General features: G+C 40.5%; 1 protein-coding gene across 1 annotated transcript in view; it reads left to right on the top strand.

Annotated features, from left to right (window-relative positions):
* The first annotated feature begins 1095 nt into the window (after positions 1–1095).
* Positions 1096–22466, top strand: part of tsc22d1 (TSC22 domain family, member 1) — a 63720-nt gene continuing 42349 nt past the window's right edge. The window contains exon 1 of the mRNA XM_056240597.1: positions 1096–4153. Coding sequence (XP_056096572.1) covers positions 1632–4153 — 2522 coding nt within the window. The 5' untranslated portion in view covers positions 1096–1631. The remainder of the gene's footprint in view (positions 4154–22466) is intronic.

Below are 22466 nucleotides of genomic sequence, written 5' to 3'. Positions count from 1 at the left end.
GATCTTTGAATATGCTTTCAGCATAATATTTCTCTTAGTCATACCATTACCCTTTTCTGACAAACTGATTTTTTTTTTTATGTTTACAAATTTCAACAGTTATCTGAAACCCACTATTTCACCCGGTAGAAGTGATGGCAATTCATCAGCGTTAATCTGGTGTTCATACTTTTGAAAATGTCTTCTTCCACACAACAAAGATGCTATTCTCACTGTCACAGCTGAAAGCTAAATATAGCTGGATCAGCGCACATGAGATACATTCCTTGTTGTTATTTTATAACCTAGCTGTTGTTGTCTGAAATAAAACACATATTTTGGAATTAAATTATACATGTTTAAAGTAAAACACATGCATAGTAGACACATAATGTATTTTGTGTAGGTCTGCCGGACCTAGAACTTTACTTCTCATCCCTAAACAGAGGTGAGCAACAAACAGCGTGTGTAAAATAACTGTGTCAGTGCAGATGTGTTTGGTTGTTCTTTTCTGTCTGTGGAAATATCTGGCTACTCTTTCAGACTAGCTGTTTTGCAAAAACAGAACAAATCATTGATGTCACAGCACAGGGTCTGTTTACATCTTGTTGATGTCGCTGCCCTGTACAGGGCAAAAACACACAACAGCACCTAACCTAAAAACTGGTGTTTACTATTATCTTTCTCAGGTTCAAAATTTTTATTTTCTGTTTAATGAGTTTTGAATCAATAAAATCCAAAAATATTTTTTGTACATAGATAAAGCAATATGTCAGCCTTAAATGACCCAGAAATCCGTGCCCTGTCTTTCTCTCCCCCTCTTCAATGTCAAATAATAATAACCACAGCGGACAAAAGATGTTATTCTGAGTGTTTGCTGCCACAGTTACCGAAGGCTATAATAAGAAACATCCCTCAACAACACAGTTGGCTGTACTCGGCTTCATTCGAGGGTTTTCGGAGCTCTTCGCCGGCCGTCTCTAGGACACCTCCCTCCCCCCGTCCTCCGCCCATCATTGCCAGACTCTCTCGGCTTTATGTCTGGCCGCTGTGAACGTGAACTGCCATGCGCGGTCGCCATGTTATCGCGCTCTCCTCCCCCTTTCGGGGACTCGTCACAGGCTGATAGCACTAGCACAGGCTACATTACAAGGAGGCAGCTGGTGAATAGGACCAGAGTGAGAGAGAGACATAGCGCTAACACAGGATTAAAACAAAAGAAAGCACGGGATGGAATAAAGCAGGGCAGCGCTGAGTTGCTCGGTTTCTCTCTGTCAACTGACGCTGGCTGAAGGACTTTGTTTCGTGTGATTTCGTGCTCTGGTGACGGGTGATACAACAATTGAAAATGCGCCTGGCAGTTTGAACTGTGATGGGGAGAGACGCTGTCGTTGTAAGGTTGGATATCGATCAACTCGGGCCGTCTGTGTCGTCTCCTTCACGTTTAAACTTCACCGTTATGCTGTGCTGAATGGTTTTGCGAGGATATACGTTTTGAAAACAACAACAGCTGAAGCGAATCCGTGTCGGCTAGCTCGCTAGCGACTGTTAACTTAGCATTGGCATTAGCCTGCTCCTCATGGTGGACATTTAAATACCACTCCAAGTGGAATTATCGTGGCAGTTAACGTTGCTGGAAAAGTGTTGGTTTTATGTGGAAATTACTCGAGCGGCTTCAAGTTGCTTCCCAAAAAGAGCTTGTTCTCTTGAGCTGTATTTATAACTTTGTCAGAGACTATCCTTCAGAAATGAATCACCACGACCGATCAGGAGACCCCGGCAGCGCCCGAAAAATGGTTTACCCCATGAGTTTACCCAGACGGGACAGCAGTAACAGCACGGTAGGTGGTTCCTCCTCATTGACAACTTCGGGAAGCACCAGCCTTAATAGCAACAACTTAATGCTAGGGGATGAGTATTCACCACCGGTGCTGATTCAGTCTCAAACACCGGCCGCATCCTCGCTTGGGCCCCAGAACCCTCCTCAGAGCCTCAGTATCCCCTTGCAGACCACTATGTTCCCCCAAACTCTGCCCACTGCAGTGGCACAGATGAAGAAGAAAAGTGGCTTTCAGATCACCAGCGTTACCCCCGCTCAGACATCTGTCAGCACCAATAACAGCATTACAGAAGACACAGAGAGTTGTGACGACTTGGATGAGTCCCACACCGAGGACTTATCATCCTCAGAGATCATGGATGTGTCCCTTTCGCAGAACAACAATGCAGGAGGACCGGAAAGGAGCTCCTCAGAGGAGACGCTGAATAACTTCCATGAGGCGGAGACCCCGGGGGCCGTGTCGCCCAACCAGCCACCCATCCTCACCCAAGCACACCTGCATGGCACCATGGTTAATGGGACAGTTCACCATCATCACCATAATCCTGCTTCCTCTAAAAAAGCCCATCCTGCTGGTGGGACACAGATTGGGAATCCTTTGGGAGTTGCAGTCACATCTTCAGTGACTTCAAGCTCTGGAGCTTTAGCTAGCACAGGCCAGAAAATGCCTTCAAATGTGGTAGGATTGATTGCGAATGCCTCTGTTGGCACAACCAGTGTCATCGGCCAGCCTTTGGCTACTGTCGCCTCAGGAACTGGAATGATATCTGTGACTTCAGGTGCCACAATTAGTACTGGTAATCCTTTAACAAATAATGTTTGTATGTTAAATTCCACCAGTGTGCCTACTGTGGGTGGCAAGAGTACCAATATTAGCAGTGTAAACTACTCCCCTGCTTTGAATAGTATTAGTAACCAAACCGTAAACTTGACACACATTCCCAGTGGAATAATCGGCACGGGTGTCACCGCTGCTCCGACAGTTTCTGGTGGTGTTGCTCCGACAGGCGCAGGGCAGGTGGGGCCAGCTGTCGTGGGCCAGCATGCAGTGCCTGCTCCCTCTGCCCCAGTGATGAACGCTCATCCTCCGCAGGCCCAAGTGCCTCCTCCTGCCTCCACCAGCTCACGTTTCAGAGTGGTCAAATTGGACTCTACCTCTGAGCCTTTTAAGAAGGGTAGGTGGACGTGCACCGAGTTTTATGACAAGGAGGTCCCGGGTGCGGCGTCCGCTGAAAATGCCCCCAGCACCAGAACGGTCGAAAGCATTCGCCAGTTTGTGCCTGAGAGTGTTGTGTGTCCAGACAGAGAGTCTGTAAGTGGGAGTTCTGTCAGCAGCTCGGCCAGCCATTACACTGAAAGTCTGGGTAGCGGAGAGACTGGTGGCTCCTCGGCTGCGAAACTGACCTTCCAACAGCCCGCTGCTCAAAAGCATGACTACTCCTCTTCCAGCGTGTCCATGTCTCAGAGGCAACCCCAGGACTTAGTCCATGCTCATCTTAAGACTAATGCGGTAGCTCCGATGCCGGCGAGCATTCAGCAGCCGCCGCCAGGAACTATCGGCGGACTGCAGAACACAATCGGGCATTCGTCTACAGCCGTGCCCACTCATATGCCCAAACTGACATATGCCCAGGCAGCACAATCCTCTCCTGTGGTGACCCAGCAGCAGATGGGCTATTCGCCCGCACCGGCCCAGGTAGCACCAGCACATGTTAACCCCTTAATCCAGGGAGGCAGCCTACCACCTGACTTCCCTCAATCCAAGCAGGTCATGAACACTGTGCCACCTGGGTCAACACAAACACTGCCCCACCTGCCCGCCTCCATCCCGATCGTGGCTTCTCAACCCTCTGCTGCTCAACCACTTCAGCAAGGCCTCCTGCAGCCACAACAGGCACCCACCGCGCAGATGGTCCAGATCGTGTCCCAGCTGGTGCAGTCGGGCACCGGTCTCGTACAGCAGACCCAGGGGCAGCAGCTCGCCCCTCAACCCTCCATGGAGCAGCAGTCACAAGCTCGTGGCACACAGTTTGTCCCGGCCGTGACCTCATCAGGCATTCCTCCTAAACTTCAGAGTGATTCGCAATCCGGTTTGATCCAGAACGGTTCAAAAGAGACCGGGCCGCAGCCTGCATTTATGCCCAGAACGCTGGAGGATGCCCAGCTGCTTCTGTTACAGCACCAGTCTCTGCTCATGCAACCCAAGCCAGCCGGTGGTGAATGTGCCTCCCAGACGGGCACCTCCCGTGGTCCAGAGGGAAGCAGTGGAGTCAGTGCCTTAACTGCCTCCGCCAGCCTGCTGAAGAGCTTACCTGTGGATGGAGAGGATGATGGGTAAGTTTCAGTAATTTTGTTTTTCATTGCATTGCTTATTCACTCTGTTTCCAATTCATTTGACTTTGTAATTACAGTTTGAATAGCTTTATTAAAAATTACAGATGCAGGCAGTGGGTGATGATCAGCGGTATGGCTTAATGCAGTGCTATAAACATAAAGGGTGGTGTTGTGCATTAGATATCACAGCAGACAGGTTTGAAGCAGGGATTTAGGCTTCCGTATAGCATAGCTAGAAGTGTTTTTTCATATAACAAAACTGTAGACTGTTATTGTGGTATTACAGACAGAAAGATAAATGCTTTGCACTACAAAGTATGTCAGCCTGCCTTTAAAGACCCCATGAAATCACTTCAGATGGCTGAATTTTTGTACTGTTGACATTCACTTTTGAAACGGGCCAATAGTCTTTTGTTTACATCACAGCCATAGTTAGGCTAGATGTAGGTGTTTTAGTGGGAGGTTCTTTCTCATTCTAGATAGAATTTGATTGGACAAAATTATTGCATGAGTCATTATTTTTTATCTATTTTGTAAGAGAACATTTGGATATTTTAAATGTGTTGCCTATATCAGCTAAAAGTGACATTTAAGTGTTACACTAGTATCTAAGCTAACATTTTATGGACCAAATGCTGTAAATATGCTTTTTAGGACTCAAATACAGACTAAAAATTTGCTTGCTGCAGATGCTTTTTTTTTTTTTTACTTCAAACTCTAACTCAGTTAAACCCAAAATAGATCAAATCACTGATGTGTGTCTGTGTAAACGTAGCCTAGGTTTTTTTTTTTTTGTGCATACAAATAGCAGTGTACTCTTAGTATATCTCAGCCTTTTTTAAATCCAGAAACTGTAGCTTCAGTCTAGTCCATTTTTTTCTTGTTTTTACTGCAAGGCCAAAAATGTAACCTACATGAAAGCAAGTTATGCATGTCATATACTTAATTAATCCAGGTTGCAATGCATACACACTTTTAAACATACTGCTATAACGGTGTGACATATGTTTGCATTCGTCTTAAGCTGTTCAGAAGAAACAGGCATGCATGTTTATACAGTGCTATATGTTTATGAGTTGTTCATAAGTAAAGTTTCCTGTGCTTGACAGAGCTTGTCTAACAGATGTCTTACTCTGTAATCTAACGCTCCTTTTTGAAACAGACAGTTTTGTGTCAGTGCACACACACAAGTGTGGCACCACTTCTTTCTCTCAGGTGTTAGTCATAATCTTGCTTAAAGCTTTTATTGTCTGGCTTTTCTCTATAACAATGTCAGAGCACAGACCAGATCTGTTCAGAACTTGGCTATATTCAGACATAATGTAAATTAAAATGTGGCGGTCACAAAACATCAGACCCTCGCTGGGAATGAGATCTCACTTGTATTTTACTTAATGACCGTACATTTTTGGTCAGCACTTCTTGTCAGCCACAACTAGATGGTCTTCTAAATTGGTGGCATAGTTTTAAGACTTTTAGCGAGATTTGATGTATTTGCTTTCAAATGGCTTTAAATAGTGGGTTCCCTTCCCAGGTAGATTCATAATGATACATGTAAAATGTGCAACTTTTCAAACATAGTTTAAATATTATTCACTGAGTTTATAAACTCTTAACGTTAAATCAGATGCTTTTAAATTTCTGTCTAAACACGCTAATGCTTGTAAGTATAAAACTAGTCTAATGTAATGGCCATATTAAAATCATCATATGGTAACACTTTATTGTGATGGCCCACCAGGCATTTTATTTCGATGGTTCACTTTAGACATTCTACTAAATAACTTTGCAACTGCATGTCAACTTATTCTAATAACCTCAACAACACCAAACCCTAACTTAAGTCTATTATAAGTTTACTACAGTCTCTACTAATACTCTAATGAGAGTTAGTTGACATAGTTGCAAAGTTACTTAGTAGAATGTCTAAAGTGAACCATCGAAATAAAATGATATTCACAATGTTACTTTGTGTATCACCAGCAAAATCATTGCAAATATGTCCTGAATATTCAATATATTGCCCAGACCTGCAGATAGCCATGACCAAGTTTGCTGTTAAATGTAACTTGGCGTGTTGACAGCTTGACACTTTTAATATCCTTTGAGTTTAATCATGTGATCGACACATCTGTTGGATTCAAGTCCATCCTCCAAGGCTTGCTGTCCTGTGGGAATTGCTGTGTTGTCTCATATATGTGCTTTTTAACCAGTGTCATATTTTCGGTGTGATTGTGTTTGGTTGAAGGACTGTAGGACGGCATACAAGAGAGCCAACCATTCAAAACAAAATACAGGAAAAGCTTTTTCCTCTCAGTGAGCAATCAATTGAATTTCAACCTATTTCTTTGTTGTGAAAGACTATCAGCTGGTGCTGTTTTGGTGTAAAGCATGAGGCCACCTATAGGCTACAGGATGAGATCATTCAGTTTTCTCCCTTTTTGCTCTTGCTCAATAACAGATTAAGTCAGCACAAATTATTTCAATCTTTTTATTAAACTGTTCTTAGGTCACAGTGTAGACTGGCAGACTCATATAGAAAGATTATCTCACATTTCCTTTTTTCAATGTAATCTGCTCTTGGCAGTGATAAAAGCCACACATGTGAGTCTCAATGAGTCACTCATTGTGTAGAGATCAAGTAGATTATCTCTCCAATTAATGACCGCGTGGAACGGGATCGGAGAGGAAATGCTTTCACTCGGCCAGATCGGGCCAGAGCAGATAACGTGGCAGAACTTAAAGCGACAGTTTGTGTATGCTTTCTCTCTTGGTCCCTTAGTGATATTCATTTTCACTGCTCTCCCCATCTCCATAACAGGGATAGGTCATCTAGAAATGAAAATCGTCATTTATTCACTCCCCCCCCCCCCCCCCCCATTGAACATAGAGATGTTGGGCAGAATGTCTGAACTGCTCTTTTCCACAGAACGTTGATGGTACAGTAGTCAAGCTCCAAAAATGACAAAGGCACCATAAAAATGGGAATTGGGTGTTGTCTGAAGCCATACTGTAATTAGAAAGAGAATGAAACTTAAGTTTCTGTATTTCAACGAGATACTCATTTGAGAACATATGATGTTTGCCCTCAATGACGCCACACCTTTAGATGAGTTGCACATTATGAATGAAACTATGCCTAGGGGAACATTATCAGTGAACCAAGTAGGGCCCTATGAAATCCATTCGATTTTTTTTTTTTTTTTTTTTTTTTTTTTGGGTTTTTTATTTTATTTTCGAGACCGATTCTTAAAGGCACACTGTGGAATTTTTGGCCACTAGGGTGCGCTCGACCTGTAATTTTCAAGTCTAGTGCCCCTAGAGGCCACAAGCGCCGCAGCATTGTCGCAAAAGTCAACAGTCAACCGGTCAACCTCCCGTGTCTTTATGTGTGTGCAGACGGCATTTGATTTGTATGTTGGAGAAAGTTAATCGATTCACTACTGACCAAAATAATAATATAAATATAAGATTAATAATATAAATCCTATAAAGAAAACAAATTGAATAAAAGTAGCATACGCAGAAAACAATGTCTGATCAGGTAAGTCGCATTGACAAGGGTTGCCCAATCCTGCTCCTGCCGATCGTCTGTCCTGCACAGTTCATCTCCAACCCTAATCAAACACACCTGAAGCAAACAATTAACGTCTTCAGGATCTCTTTGCAATGGGTTAGAGATGAAATCGAGTAGTCGGGAAATCGTGTAACAAAACTGATATAACTCACTACATATTTCCGTTATTTGTAGTCTTCAGTTTGTTTTTCCTTTTACACAAATACAAACATATATGAGCTGAAAGGAAAAAAAAACATTTACATTTACATTTCTATACGGCAGTATGTTGTGACTTATATCAGTTTTCTTACACGAATTCGCAGTTAATATTACATTATATCTACTTTTATGCCGATGTTTATTTTAAACTCTCCCTTTTTCTTTTTTTGGTCTCCTCTGACAAAATCTTTGCTTTCTTCGCTTTCTTCCGAGTAGCTGTTGATTCAGCCATGACGACAACATACAGACGCCGGCAATCAAACGCGAGTTGAGCTCTCACGTTAGAATTTGAGGAAGTTGGGGTGGTGGGGGAAGTGACGTATGCCGTAAAGCGGTCGAATTTTGTAGTTCTTTTTGTGCTCGGGTTCCTACCCGAAACCCGAAGTTACATAGTGCTAGTAAAAGCGATACAGACACCTTCAGGCTTCGGCAGACGTGTCATTCAACCTATTGTAAGTCGATGTACCATCTCAATGGGTTTTGGTAATGTATTATAAATAGGGATGTCCCGATACCACTTTTTCACTTCCGATACCGATGCCGCAGCTTTGGCTTTTGCCGATACCGATATTGATCCTATATTTTTATTTTATTCTTAAACTAATAAAAAATATAGCAATTTTCTCAATTAGCCACCTAAAATATACCTCCTATATAGTCCACAACAACAGTTGATTATGAAAGATTGCCACCCTTTATTCAAACACTACAAAAAAATAAAGAAATATATAAATGAAAGAAAATACAGATACTTCAGTACTTAAAGCTAGCTAGCTACCAACAGGTTTAAAGTTAAAACAATTTAAACAGCAGCATTCTACATTGTAAATACCAGTACAGTTTTTGTTTTTTAAATCAAGTAGAATTTCTATAACTGTGTTAAACTGATTATCACTCTTGTGTGTGTTAAACACAATCTACTTAATACAGACAGCTTCATTATAAAGATAAACAACAAATCCCCAAAATATATGATCATAATCTATTAGTGGATAATACACATTGCTCTTCTTATTGTTGTAAAATACATTCATGAAAAACAAGGGTAACAAAAATGAAAAAGATAATTATTTTAGATATAGCTAAATCTGCTATAAAATTGAGACATGTTTTAAGTGTATTGCACAGCTATTTAATGAGGCAGCAACATTAATAATTATTAATGTTAATAAGCTTTAATTGCGTCACTGCATTATGATATGAAAGGCTTCAATACAGTGCGGCACAAAGCGCGTATGCGCATCCCGAGCGGAGAATGATGCGCTTGAAGCCACGTGGAGTTACAGCATGCAGCGCGTCGAGTCCGCTTTGAAAAGTTCAAAGCACAACGGAGATACATATTGATGGACAGTGTATTATACAGTATCTATCTATGCAATCGTTTATTGAGCCTTTTCTTTTAACAGTTTTAAATTTTAGTTACTGTGCGCGTGAAGAACAATTATAGTGCTCTGACTCTAGTGTTGTGATCAAACCCTATGGATCAAACCGACAGCGTCCGACACCCGGTAGAGAGTAACACGATTGAGTTACAGCAATAAAGTCCAGCAAGATAAAGTTGTTATATGCGAAAACATAGACCTTTATCTTACAGATCAAGTATAATAGTATTAACATTGAATCATCTTGAAGATAGTTTCATCATTAACTGTAACCGAACGCGACGCGCTGTTTGAATGCTGAATGGAGAATGACTGACAGCCGCGAGAGGGAAAAGTTTACGTGATCTTGAATTTAATGACTTAAATATTAATTTCTCTCTCACATAATGGCTTCAGAACACTTATAATAGAGTGCACGAAAACGTTATGGTACTTTAGAATGTTTTTGTGCCTTTTGTGGGGCTTAACAATAACACATAATAGTATACCCACAATATCGGATTTGGATCGGCCTCGTCTGGTCGATACCCGATCCCGCAAAAATGGCAGTATCGGAGCCGATACCGATCCTGAGTATCGGATCGGGACATCCCTAATTATAAAGGTTGAAAAGTTCCACAGTGTGCCTTTAAATCCCAAGAATAGATCTTTTGGTCTATGCTGTTTTCAGTTGATGAATGAACAAAGCTTTGTAGTGCGCCTCCAATCCAAAATATCGCAATATGTTTTGTTACTGGTTTTGATATGAATCAAAGTCTCAGGTTTCGAGTTCTGTCAATTTTATTATGCAATTCAAACAATAAATACCGTTTTGGCACTCTTTAATGTGGCGTGACATATCGCTCTCGTCGTAAAAAGTGAAGTGGCAGCGCGCCGCGGAGCACACATGAACCAATCTCTTTACTACTAGTTATAGCACGAAATAAACATGAATTAACATCAGATGGTATGTTGAAAGATAGACTGACTTACTGAAATGTCTCATGTAATCGCTCAATCAGTGTTTCAACTGCTGAAAGAAGTCAATAAAACCGCTTGTAAACAATGTCACGTAATATTTACCTCAGAAAAGCCATTTAATGTCCATAAACTCGTTAGTCAGCTAGAAAAGCTGACTATAGAAACAATTATCTGGTTAAAAAAGTTGTTATTATAACATTATTATTATAAAAACTTCCTGATGTTGTCACGCCTGGGAAAGAATATGAAAGCCAGCAGATTGAAACCTGAAAAGAGTTGAGACAAGCGCAAATGTCTGTTGTGAATGTGAGAAACCAGTTCAGCTGAGCTCATGAGGTCTCTGCCCCTATTAGCTTTCAGTCCCTAAAGTACTTCGCTGTGCACTCTGCTCTCAGGTTTGGAAGGACAGGTTCTAATCCAAATGACATCATCCTAAAAAAGAAAGACAAAAAAAAAAAAGAAGACGTGCATACAAAGAGCCTCCTCTAGTCTAAAAAATACTTCAAAGAACAGGATCTTGTCTTGCATTACAGCTGCAGAGCAACCCTTCTGATGTCTGTAATGTGGCTAAAAAAACCACATTAAAGGGAAAGTTCGCAGATAATGAAAATGTTATTATTTATTCACCCCCTCATGTCATTCCAACCCTGTTTTGTCACCCATCTGTGAAAAAAAGTGATGCTAGTCTGAATGTCTGAGCAGTTTTGTTTCATTCAACAACAAAAAAAACTTGATTTTTATCATCAAGCTTCAATAAATAAAGTAATAGAGGAACATTATAAACCTGGCCCATAGGGCTTATGCTCTATATTCCGAGTCTTCTGCAGCCATACGATGGCTTAGTGTGAAGATCAGGCAGAAATGTAAGCCTTTATTAGGGTCCTGTGACACTCCACATGTGTTGGATAAAAACTATCATCATAATCATACACACACAAACTCAAAGTTCTTCACGACAACCCGTAAAAATAAACGTTGGGCTAATTTGAAGTAACTGTGACAGAAATATATTACTATTGTATACTAATAATTATAATAAATACATTATAATAATTAGTATTAAAACATTATTTAAGAAATATCACACTTTTTTCCCCATGTTTTAATTTCAACAGTAAAACTTTAAATGTTATTTACATTTTAAAAGATTTAAATTAACAAACATTTTATAGGACCATATTATTGCAAAACAGTAAACCTTATACATTGTTAAAGTTTGATTAATTAAATTGATTAGACATGCGTTTTGATTATTAAAATTGAATTAAACCATAAATATCCATTACATTGTAAACCGTGAACACCAATTGGCATATTACTATAATATTAAAACTTAAAATTAAATGATTTGTTTACTTAATTTTAAATATCCTTGAATGCTTTGGTGCTTCCTACATCTCCTGATTGCCATTGGTTTTCTCCCATAAATCTCTGATTGTTAGTTCTCTGAATACACAATAGGTACATATTCAACATTTTAGTTCTGAAAACTACAAAGTTGCGTTGAATGTTTCTTTGGCCTTGTTCGGCTCTGTTCAGTTGTCCAGAGAGAATCTCATCTGAACGGCTGCTAAGCAACACATTCACATGTAAACAGTTCATTATTTTGAAGCCTCTAAAAAAAGCGTAAAGGGAAGTGCCAAGGCGCAGCAACACGTTTTATTACTTGTAAAGCATATTTGCCGAGTGGATATTTTCATCTGGCCCATTTAGCCAGCCCGATTTAAGTGCTCTCTGAACAGCAGAACAGAGACCAGGCAAAACAACCTCCTGGCTGTTGCATTGTCATGTTTTAGTCGACTCCTTTGATCTGCTGGGTAAAATGATTGCAGTGCATGGCCTCCTTCATTTTATTTTCATTGCTTTTAATAATGTTTGTTCAGCAGTGGGAGGAATTAGCAGTTTGCTTTCAGAGATTGTTGGGGATGGGTATTGTTTTATTCTCTTCAGTAGATCTGTTTTTAAATGGATGAGGTATTTGCATAACCAAGCCTCGGCTTTTTGTCTGTCTGTTTCATTGTGTCCATGTTTATTTGTTTGTTCTATTATCATCTGAAAATTATTTTGAAATGGACTAAATTAGTGTAAAACAAAAGATCTTATGCTTTTATTGCACAGATTTATTGCAAACTCCAGTGCGCTCATTATTTGACATGTAATGATAAAGATGCATACTTTTACTTAAAGGTCAATCCTCTGCTACCTGATTAATATGCCTACAGAGAAATCCAGATCGCTGCTCTGAAATTAAAGCACTCCCCAGCCCAAGTCGTTATTCATGCCTGAGCTACAGCCTGTAGAAAGTTTGATCCCTTCCTATTTTGGCTTTCTAAGAGCAGTCGGCACGTGAGTCAGCAGAGTTGGAAAGCTGCCTCTCTCTGTGGTTTCAGACTGGGCAGGAAAATCTCGTGTGCAACCTTGAGCATGTGCCCATGCCGCACTCTTGCTCTGTTAAACATGTACAATGAGATATCCTCTTGTATCACCAGGCTGGACAGAGTGAAATGAGGTCACTGTGGAAAACATGGCGACCGCTGAACAACACATTTCCTCAACTCTCTTTTTTTTTTTTTTTTTATTGGACAGCTTCTAATTTAAATAGATAAATGTGAAAGTGTCTTTTCAGCTGACATTTATTTAATTGCCTTTTAGTGCTTAACATAAACTTTTACTGACTATATGAATGGCCTGTCAGTTGAATGATTGAACTTCTTTGGCAGTGGGAATTTTTTCCCACCAATCACCTTGCTGGCTCCCCGAGGCATTGCTCCATCTGCGCAGAGTGCCTTATCTCCACTTCCTCCCCATACCTGCCACAAACACCATGTGTGCCACGGATTATCTACCAGTCCAGTTCTCACCTCTGCACAATTCTAAACTCCTAATACCAGATAAAAAGCAAGCAGCTTGGACTTGTGCAAATTAATCTCTGCTTCAGTCCTTAGACACCTGAGTCTAGATCAGTGGTTCCCAAACTTTTTGAAAGAATGGCACCCCTTTGTAGCATTTTTTTTTTTTTCCACGGCACCCCAACCCAATTAAACTAAACGTACATGTGTACATATACATGTTTAATATTATTATGAAGATTGCATATAAATGATCAAATTGACTTGTTTTATCAAACAACTTGTTGAGAAAAATAAGAATATAAAAAAATTATTTAAATTGTGTCATTTAACCACCTTTTTACACTCACTGAAGTTAGCTGAGCAGCGTATTGGTCATGCCAAGTCACAAACATCCAATCAAAGAAAATGGTATAACATGAGAATCACATTTCAAGAGATTTATCATTGTACTTCTATGTGTGTAAATGTTTGTTGATTTATCATAAAACCTCATAATTTCATAATTTTGCATTGTTTATGATTACTGAGTGATTCTGATGAGGACACCAAAGGCACTTTATAGTGATTTTGACCCATGAATAAAATTAAATCTAGATGAGCAAACAACAAATGAAGGCAGCATGAATTTATTATGAATGCATCACAACAGACATAGTAACACCGTGTCCTAACCAGACGCGACGCCGCGACACGATAAAATGTATCTTTTCCATGTTAATCTGAGTTTTTGTCCTAACCATCCACGACGGCCACACATGATGGTTCTATTTTAGAAACTGTTTCTATCTCTGCGAAGTCGCGGCTGGAACAACAACAGAAATTATGATAAGCTCAGGTACTGTTTATGTGCTTTATTTAATGTTAAAACGTCTGTGTGAGTTTGAATATCATTTTGTGTGTATTTTATAGCCGGAAGGCAACAATTCACCTCAGATCTTCAAAATAAATAAAAGTGAACAAGAACGTTCAAACTGTCAACTCATTGTTAACAGGCAAGTGTATTTTATGACAATGTTTCAGTTAGTGATTTGAACCAATTAGCCTACTTTATGTGGGAATCATTGGAACAAAACACATTTAAAGATTGACACTTAACTCTTTATATAATAACCAACTCCAATTCAATTTTTTTCTTTAGTTTCTCATTTGCTTTGTTCAAACCTGACCTTAAAAAAATGAAACTAAAATATCTGTGTATGGAACTGTGTCGGTGGCATTTTAATGGGATACATGTGCCTGCTTTTGCGAGCACAGCCTCTTGATACGGGGGTAGATTGAGGATAGTGCAACTCGTAGATCGTGCTCCACTGACAGTCGCTGCCTTTTTTTTTTTTTTTCACGTATGCCAGGGATGAGAACGCTAACTCCATCTTTGCCCTATCCTGTCAATATGCGTGAAATATTAAATTGAGCGGTACAGAGGGCGGAGCTGAGCAGAGCGGGGGATTTAAACATGAAATATATTTGAAATAGCCTATATCATTGTTTCGCTTATTTATATTTGGGTGGACATGCTCATATGTTGGTGTTTTGATATATTTTTTAAAATATATGCTATAAGTTATTAAATGGTAGGATAGTTATTTTAGGCTGTTTTAGTTGGAAAAAAGCTGCGATTCTGCGGCACCCCAAGGCCCAAGCCAGTTGTCACGGCACACACTTTGGGAACTACTGGTCTAGATCATTCATCATTTGGGTGCTGTCCACCTATATGTGAATGCGAACATTGTTGATATGCAAAGTTCTGGCATGAAACTCTAGATGGCGCAGGCTAATTGGTCCTCTAACTCCCCTGTTCATAATCACATCGTTATCTATAGGGCGCAGCTGATTGGTTCCTGCCGAATCAGTAGCCAATGAGCTCGATGCTCGACCTTCAAACACTTGGGTAGCATTTGCCTTAGCAGTGCAGCGCTCTTTCAGAAACCTTCCACCTTCCCCAGCTCCACCTGTATAGATCTGCTCCTGGTAATTCATGTACACTATATTGTACAGCAGCAGCATGTCTTACTTGCTCACAGCAGTGTGACGTGTTTGTATTGGCAGTAGCAAGTCCTCTTCAGCAGCAATTAAAGCAGCAACTGCAGATCTACTCCGCCAAGACCAACATTGTCATACCCATTACCATGCCAAACACTCCGAGAGTTGTCATGACAGAAATCTTGTTATTGTTTGGGTTAAAAATATCAATGAACTGATGTAAGAACAAAAGCGTGGAGCTCTAGTGAACTGATCATCACTCCAGGACTACATCTTATGGAGTTGCTTTTATTTGATGCAGTTCCATCCGATGGCAAAGGACTCTTCAGTCACGATGGGGTTTATCATCATTCTCCCAACACTTTGTCCAAAGTAATCCCACTCTCTTATGCGAGGAGGCTGAATGAGTGCCGGGCTCTGTATTTAGCATACAGCGTGCCGCTGTGAGCCATTAGCACTGAGTCATTGTTTCAGCCACACTGCCAGTGTCGCCTGGCCGCCGGCCATCTCGCGCTTTCTGTGCAAACCCCCGCGCGCTTGCCCATCCCTGTCCTTTACACTGGTCTGCCCGCTCGTCTGAGCTGCCACTGAGCTGCTATAGCAACCGGCAGCCCTAAAACCCCCTAGCATAAGGCTTCCAGAGACAATTGTGTCTTCATCACTCTCACACTGGCTCTGGAGAAGCTGCGCTCATTCTGCAGGGGCTACGAGTTCCCATTTTAAAACCACGCTGCTTTGTGCTGGAAAAAAGAATCAAAGGACTTAAGAATTATTGTTTGCTTGGTTGTTTTTGGACTGTTTTTGGACTAGCTGCATAATACATGCAAATTTATGCCTACCCTTAGATCGGAGTCTGGCAGAATAGCAGTTGCTGTGCTCTGTCATGGTGGTTTTCTAGGGAGCATGGATAAAGAACAGATCTCTATTCTCTACAGAGGCTTCTGGGTTGCTTTCTCGTCCGGGGTCATGTCAGTTCAAGAGCTGAATCATTACCAACATTTTGCCTTGTACAATACCAGTATAAATAATATATTTATTACTTGGATAACACAGAAACGGCATCGGGGAATGTCAGTAGATTTAATTCCGTGTCAATAATTTGCAATGAATCTAATTTATTTATATTTTAGTTCCCTTTTTTTTTTTTTTTTTATGGAATGCAGTTTTTGCAGGAGCCATTTTTGTTAGTCATTTTCATAATATGCATTTCATACTTGTTGAGGTTTTATTTAAATTCTTCAATACAAAAAGTGCAATTTATTACTTGGACAACTAACTTACATGGAAAACGATGAATCTTGGGCTGTCAGTCGACTTAACAATTCAGTGTCAATTTGCGATTAATCTAATTATATTTTTAGATATAATTTTTATATTTAATTTAGCATATTTCCTTTTTAGGATAAAACAAAAAATGTGTTCAGTCTGCCGTTTCATTTGGATGACAATGTAAGAAAATTGGGTAACGCTTCCTTTTACAGTCCTGTTACCCATAGTAATTACAATTACTGGGTAATAACTAGGTACTTACCTTGAACCTACCCCTAAACCTACCCCTAACCCATTTACTTACCTTATATTAGCCAGTACTTTCTAGGTAAGTACACTGTAAGTACTGAACTGTAAAAGGAAGCGTTACCGAAAATTGTCAGTGAGAATGCCGCAGTTTTGCAGGAAATGTATTTGTTGCTGTTGTCTTCTCAAATGCTTGTAAAAAAAAGTTTTCATACGTGTTGAGGTTTTATATTTAAATTCCACCATAAAAAGAGTGCAGATGATTTTGCTTTTACCATCTGGATTTTATTATAGATCAATAACAATGCCAAATTTGGTAAATGTAGTAATGATCATGTCACATGACCTGAACTGCAGAACTATCTACAAATTGTCTGAGTCGGGCCACAAAAATTATGATAAAAGGATGTTATTGGAAAATATGGAAATATCCCAGGAGTCAGCAGAGTGTTGATAATTGTCCGTAGTATATCAGTACTTGTTGTCTCGGGCAGTTCTAGCTATGCGGGGTGAATCAGTGGGGCAGTGCCACTGTTTGAAACGGTAACCATGAGCTTGTGTTCTCAGACAACCTCCTGCTACACTGTCCCACGGGTCCTGTGGCCATCTGTATTTGTAGCACTGGTGTCAAACAGGGACTTTCCAGGAATGGCCCCTTTAACAAATCAGGCCCTGTTTTTGTGTTTCTGGCAAGTGGGAAGCTGTTTTTTTGTCCTGTCATGTAGCCTGGCCTTTTTTGGAAGGGTTATAATCCTATTCTAAGTGAAAGATAAATAGTGATGGTACAAAAAAAGAACCGAGTACAACCTCTTCCAAATGACTGAAAGTGTGTGTCCATTGTTCTCCTTCTGATTTGCAAACACAACAGTGTGGTTGTGGCAGAGACGTGCTAAGCGTCCTTGTATCATCCTTAGAGCAGTCCTGATGGATTCTGGCCAGGAAATAAAAGATTAAATAAATTAAGACTTGCAGTGTTAATGCAGCCATACTGACATCGCCACCTTGTCATTCCTCTCTGACGGCCGCAGATGACTGGGGTTTCTGCCTTGGCTTGTTTGAGTGCGCAGTGCCAGAAGCTCCCTGACTCCGCTGGGTTTGGCCCTTGTAAATTAGAGCCATGTCCCCTTAGGCAACCCTCCCACATGCATCAAGAATCCTGCCTTTTCACTTACTCAAACCTGAACCACTGTACACAGAGCCTTTATTAGACCAGACACAAACATTAAAACCTTCTGAAAGAGACTTGTATAGCATTCATTTGCTCAGTCTTGCGCCGCGTCTACCCCAGATTTGAGGCCGTCTACACTGGAAGCTGTCCATCACCTCAGAGCACCAACTAACAATGGATCAGTCAGTTAGACTTGAGCAATACTAAAATGAAAACTAGATTTTTATTTTTATTTTTAGGTGGTTGCCAGGGTGTTCTGACTGGTTACTTACTGGCCTGAATCAAAAGAGCCCACCCACAATTCTGGGATATTCTTTTTTTTTTTTTCTTTTTTTTTTTAAATGGCTCGAGTTTCTCCTTAATCGTCTTTTCTTTTATTTAAAAAAAAATAAATAATGTATGCATGTAATTTTTATTTATGCATGTAATTTTTTTCTTTTGATTTATTTTATATTTATAAATATTGATTTTTAAAATGTATTTTTATTTCAATTTTTTTTTTTTTTTTACTTTCTGTTATTTGTCTGTTATTTGTTTATATTTAAATGTCATTTATTTTATTTCAATTTATCATTTCTGCCAGGTGATAATTAGGTAATTGCCCACCTTGACCCCATGATTTAAGTATCCATCTATTCATCTCCTTAGCTGCCACCATCCATTGGTCTACAAGTAGACATTTGCATGGGCTAATTTTGAATGCTGCAGTGATTTCTCATCTGTGTTATACAGTTGCTTCATACAGCTGTTTCATAGTCTGCAGTGCCACACAGGTGGAGCTGATACAGTGATTACTCTTCTTTATATTGGAATCTGTCATCATGGGCTTTTTTTGTGTTGACTATTGGCTTCCGAAGCTTTTAGTGGCTGTGGTTATCATCTAATCTGCGGTGAAGCTGATGCTTTGAATCACTGGTTAGATTGCAGAGAGTATTTTAAGCCCTCTGTGCTGAAATCTGCTCATTCTGACTGCTGTGAGGGGATGAGTGGATGTGTACAGCCGTATCAGGTAGGCTGTGTGTAAATCGCAGTGAATGGGAGCACGTTGACAGTGAATGGCGTCCGTCCTTTCAAGATGTGCTCTGCCGTGTCAAACGTTTTGTTTTGTTTTTTCACTCTTTCTGTGTGTAGATCTTGTTAAAGATGGGCTGCATCTCAGAATGGTGTTAAACAGAATGAGGTCTAATCCAAGAAATAAATATATCTCGTCTTAGCATTGTGATCCAGCACTGCTTTTGATTTCAAACCAAGCCCAGATCAAGGCTAGTCTAATATGGTTTGTTATGAATGTCCCGACTACTAAATGTGCGCACAAATTGGTTTTCTAGCCTCCAGTTGATTTTGTTTACATGCTGTAGAGTACACACTCAAGTGTGTCCAGCTTTCTCAGAGGAGCATGAACGCACAGATCCAGTGACAGCCATGCAGTATTGATGGAGAACTTTCCTTTGGGCCCAGGGCTTTCATTCACCCAGCCGTGGGGCCGAGTAATGTGAGAGTGTGTGTGTGAATAAGAGAGAGTGAGTTGGACGCGTACACACATGATGTGGTCTGCTCTCACATTTCACTCACTTGTTTCCTCACTTTGTTTGTCTGTCACAAACAGCACATAATCACAATGCACAGAACTGTCCATAATTAGACCAGTACTTCCCTTTGCCATTAAATAAGCTAATTTAATGTGCTTTTACATAAGCCCATCAGTTCCTTCCTCATCAGTCATTCGGATGAAGCAGGCTTGTAATTTAAGCCCACAGATTTGCAAGTCAGCATGTAGGTGCTGGTGGATGTTTTAATGACTGTGTAGATGGCTTTTGGTCCTACTGACTGATCGACCTCTGGCTGTTGTGATGAATCACCATGTCCTCATCCGTCATGATCTGTAAGGTGTCATTTATTGAATGCTTTTCTGCATTTGGCAGTTATATGCAGGTTTTAGTTTTCATCTACGTTTTGGTTTCTATTTTTAGGAGTTATTGAAGCATATGCATCATGCTGTTAGAGAGGGGTGCTGAAATGTCCTGTGAAGTATTAACACCGTTTTAAGGTGAAGTATGTAATTTCTGAGACACTAGTGGCACATAGCGGAATTACAAAAATACAGCATATTTTACAAAGGACCCTTTTGCGTGTTGCTCCTCCCCCAACTCAAACATCACAAACACAACTCTTGCGGTGCTTTTGAAGGCATTTCTCAACAGGCAAAAAAAATAGGCAGAATCAAAAAAAAAAAAAGAAGCCACTAGATTTCAATGAAAGTGGATTTTCAGAGGGAAACAAATAAATTAAAATGACTAATCTCACCAGCGCCGCGCCGACCAATAAAACAGCGCGTTTGGCACCATTCGTTTACATTTGACCCATACTGTTGCAAGCCCCCTTTCTGGTCTAGGGGCAGGAAAGGAGGGTAACAAAAAGTTGCAGGGAGAGAGTGAGAGATTTGACCCATAAACATCTGCTATTATTAACGGAAATCAGTGAGGTCAAATGGCTAGGCGCATTGTAGAAACTATAGGCCTATTAAGTATAGTCCTGACATATTATGGAATGGTCGATTTTCTTTTGTGCTATTTAGTACATTTCCGTATGGGATGTGCTGTTTTATTGGTCAGCGCGGCGCTGGTGAGATTAGTTAGCGCCGCTCTGACCATTGGCTGGCGCAAGCAAACACTTCTCCCTGCCCTGTCGAGTCTGTTGCGACTCGCGCGGCTCGGTCCATTGAGCAGCGCAGATTACAAGTCAGCGCAGCGCGAACTCTGTAACACACCCCGCCGTTTGTCCCACTTTTGGTGTGTTTGGCTTCCCACACTTATGTGTGTTTGTTTGTCAGAGCCTGCCGTTGCTGTGTGACGCGCGTTTGCGGTGGGCATATCATGACGAGCTAGACGCGCTCCGAGAAAAGGCCGTTAACATCGATTCCCTATTCTCCTATTTGACCATTAAAAATTTCGAATAATGAGCGACTAAATGTAGGCTCATACAGACGTATTTCACAAGCAGCCGCGCCGCAGCCATCATCACCGAGCGCGAACCATTGACAGTGAATGAAACGAAGCGAACGCACAGGCCATAGTGTGACATGCGTAAACCAATGGTGTAAACATAATCATAGTAGATGACGCTACGGGTTTTTATTTAAAAGAACGAACGTAGCCTACGCAATTTATATTCACAATACTTACTATAATATATTTTATATTTTATTGCATTTGTATTAGTTGTTTGAAGAGTAAAAAAAAATCGGTCGGTCTTAATGCAAGTTTACAACCGGCAAGTCGGTCGGACTAAAAGGGGAAAAAAATAAATAATTGGGTCGGTCCTAATTTGACAGGGTCGGTCGGGTTACGGCAAACAAGAATATTTTTAAGGATGCCCTAATCTGTCTAGAGCGATCCAGGGATGGGCAAAAAATATTGTATTGAAATATTTGGGCTCATACAAAAACGAAAATTCGTTTATTTAAATGTTTAACGAGAGACTGAGACTGCGGCAGTTATCGTACAGCACGTATATACTCGAGTCGGCATATGGTTATCGTGTTTATATTGTTTTGCATGGTCATGTTGAGAAAAACAATAATATCCATTTGCTCTGTAAAAAAAGGCGCTCAGCTGAGAGACCCAAAGATAACGGTGTGCTATGCAATTGTTTCTAACAGCACTTTGTGTTTTCTATTCTTAAACCTGTCTCCCTCGACGAAACTTGATGGAACCATATGCTCAAGATCATTTTGCTATCTGATAAGATTTCTCCCCTTAGATGCGCTTACCTGCAGTCGTGAATGCAGTGACGGACAGCTGTTTTTCCTCATTCGACTGGTGTTTGCATTTCATGGGATTTCTCATTGTGTTAGTAATATTATAACTCTGTTTCAATAAATTCATTTGATCAAAAGTAATTCCATTTTGTAAGATCATTTAGTAAGATCATTTTCATGTAATTCCAAACTTTGAGGCAGACGACTACGTAATCAAATACAATCAACAGCTCCACAGCGCCACCCAGTTCATTTCATTTTAACTGAGTTTCAGTGCTTGGGATTTATCATGGATTCGCTCCATTTACGGCCAGCAAAGCAACGTAGTAAAATTCGAACAGTGTTTTTATTTTTCAAATAATAATTACAGATCAAATATCCCATTCGTGCACACCCTTAAAGCCGGGGACACACTCAATGACTGTAAGGCCAATTATGAATGTAAATTGATACGTACGACTGTAAAAAGTATGTTCGATACACAGTAGTCAATATTTGAAGTGGATCAAAACCTTTCAGCAAAGTTTTACATGAATTTTGAACAGTAGGCTACCCATTCTTGTCTTAGGACAACTTATGAATAAAATTTTGGCGTACTACATCCGCCATGTTGTTACTGTCACGTCACCTACTAGCGTCAGATGCGTCGCTTCACTTCTATTGACAATTCCTCTCTCGTGGCCTCATGGGATAGTAAAGTGTCCATCGAATGTGCTCTTCAGAATCTCATTGGAAGTAGTAGCTCTTGCAGGCACTTTTCGTCTACTGTTTTTCACATACTATGTATTTGGACAACTCTATTGGTGCACTGTTTTCGCATACTATTTTGGATGCAGCGACTGTCTTTATGAGTGAGTTGTTGATAGTGCTGCCGCGATTAGTCGACTTAGTCGACGGCAATTTTTTTTAGTCGACGTGTCG

This window comes from Rhinichthys klamathensis, unplaced genomic scaffold (genome assembly GCF_029890125.1).
Source record: "Rhinichthys klamathensis goyatoka isolate OS25496 unplaced genomic scaffold, OSU_Roscu_1.1 h1tg000021l_1, whole genome shotgun sequence".
Classification (NCBI taxonomy): Eukaryota; Metazoa; Chordata; class Actinopteri; order Cypriniformes; family Leuciscidae; genus Rhinichthys; species Rhinichthys klamathensis.
Note: the sequence above shows the minus strand (reverse complement) of the source record. Positions and strands in the feature narration are given on the sequence as shown.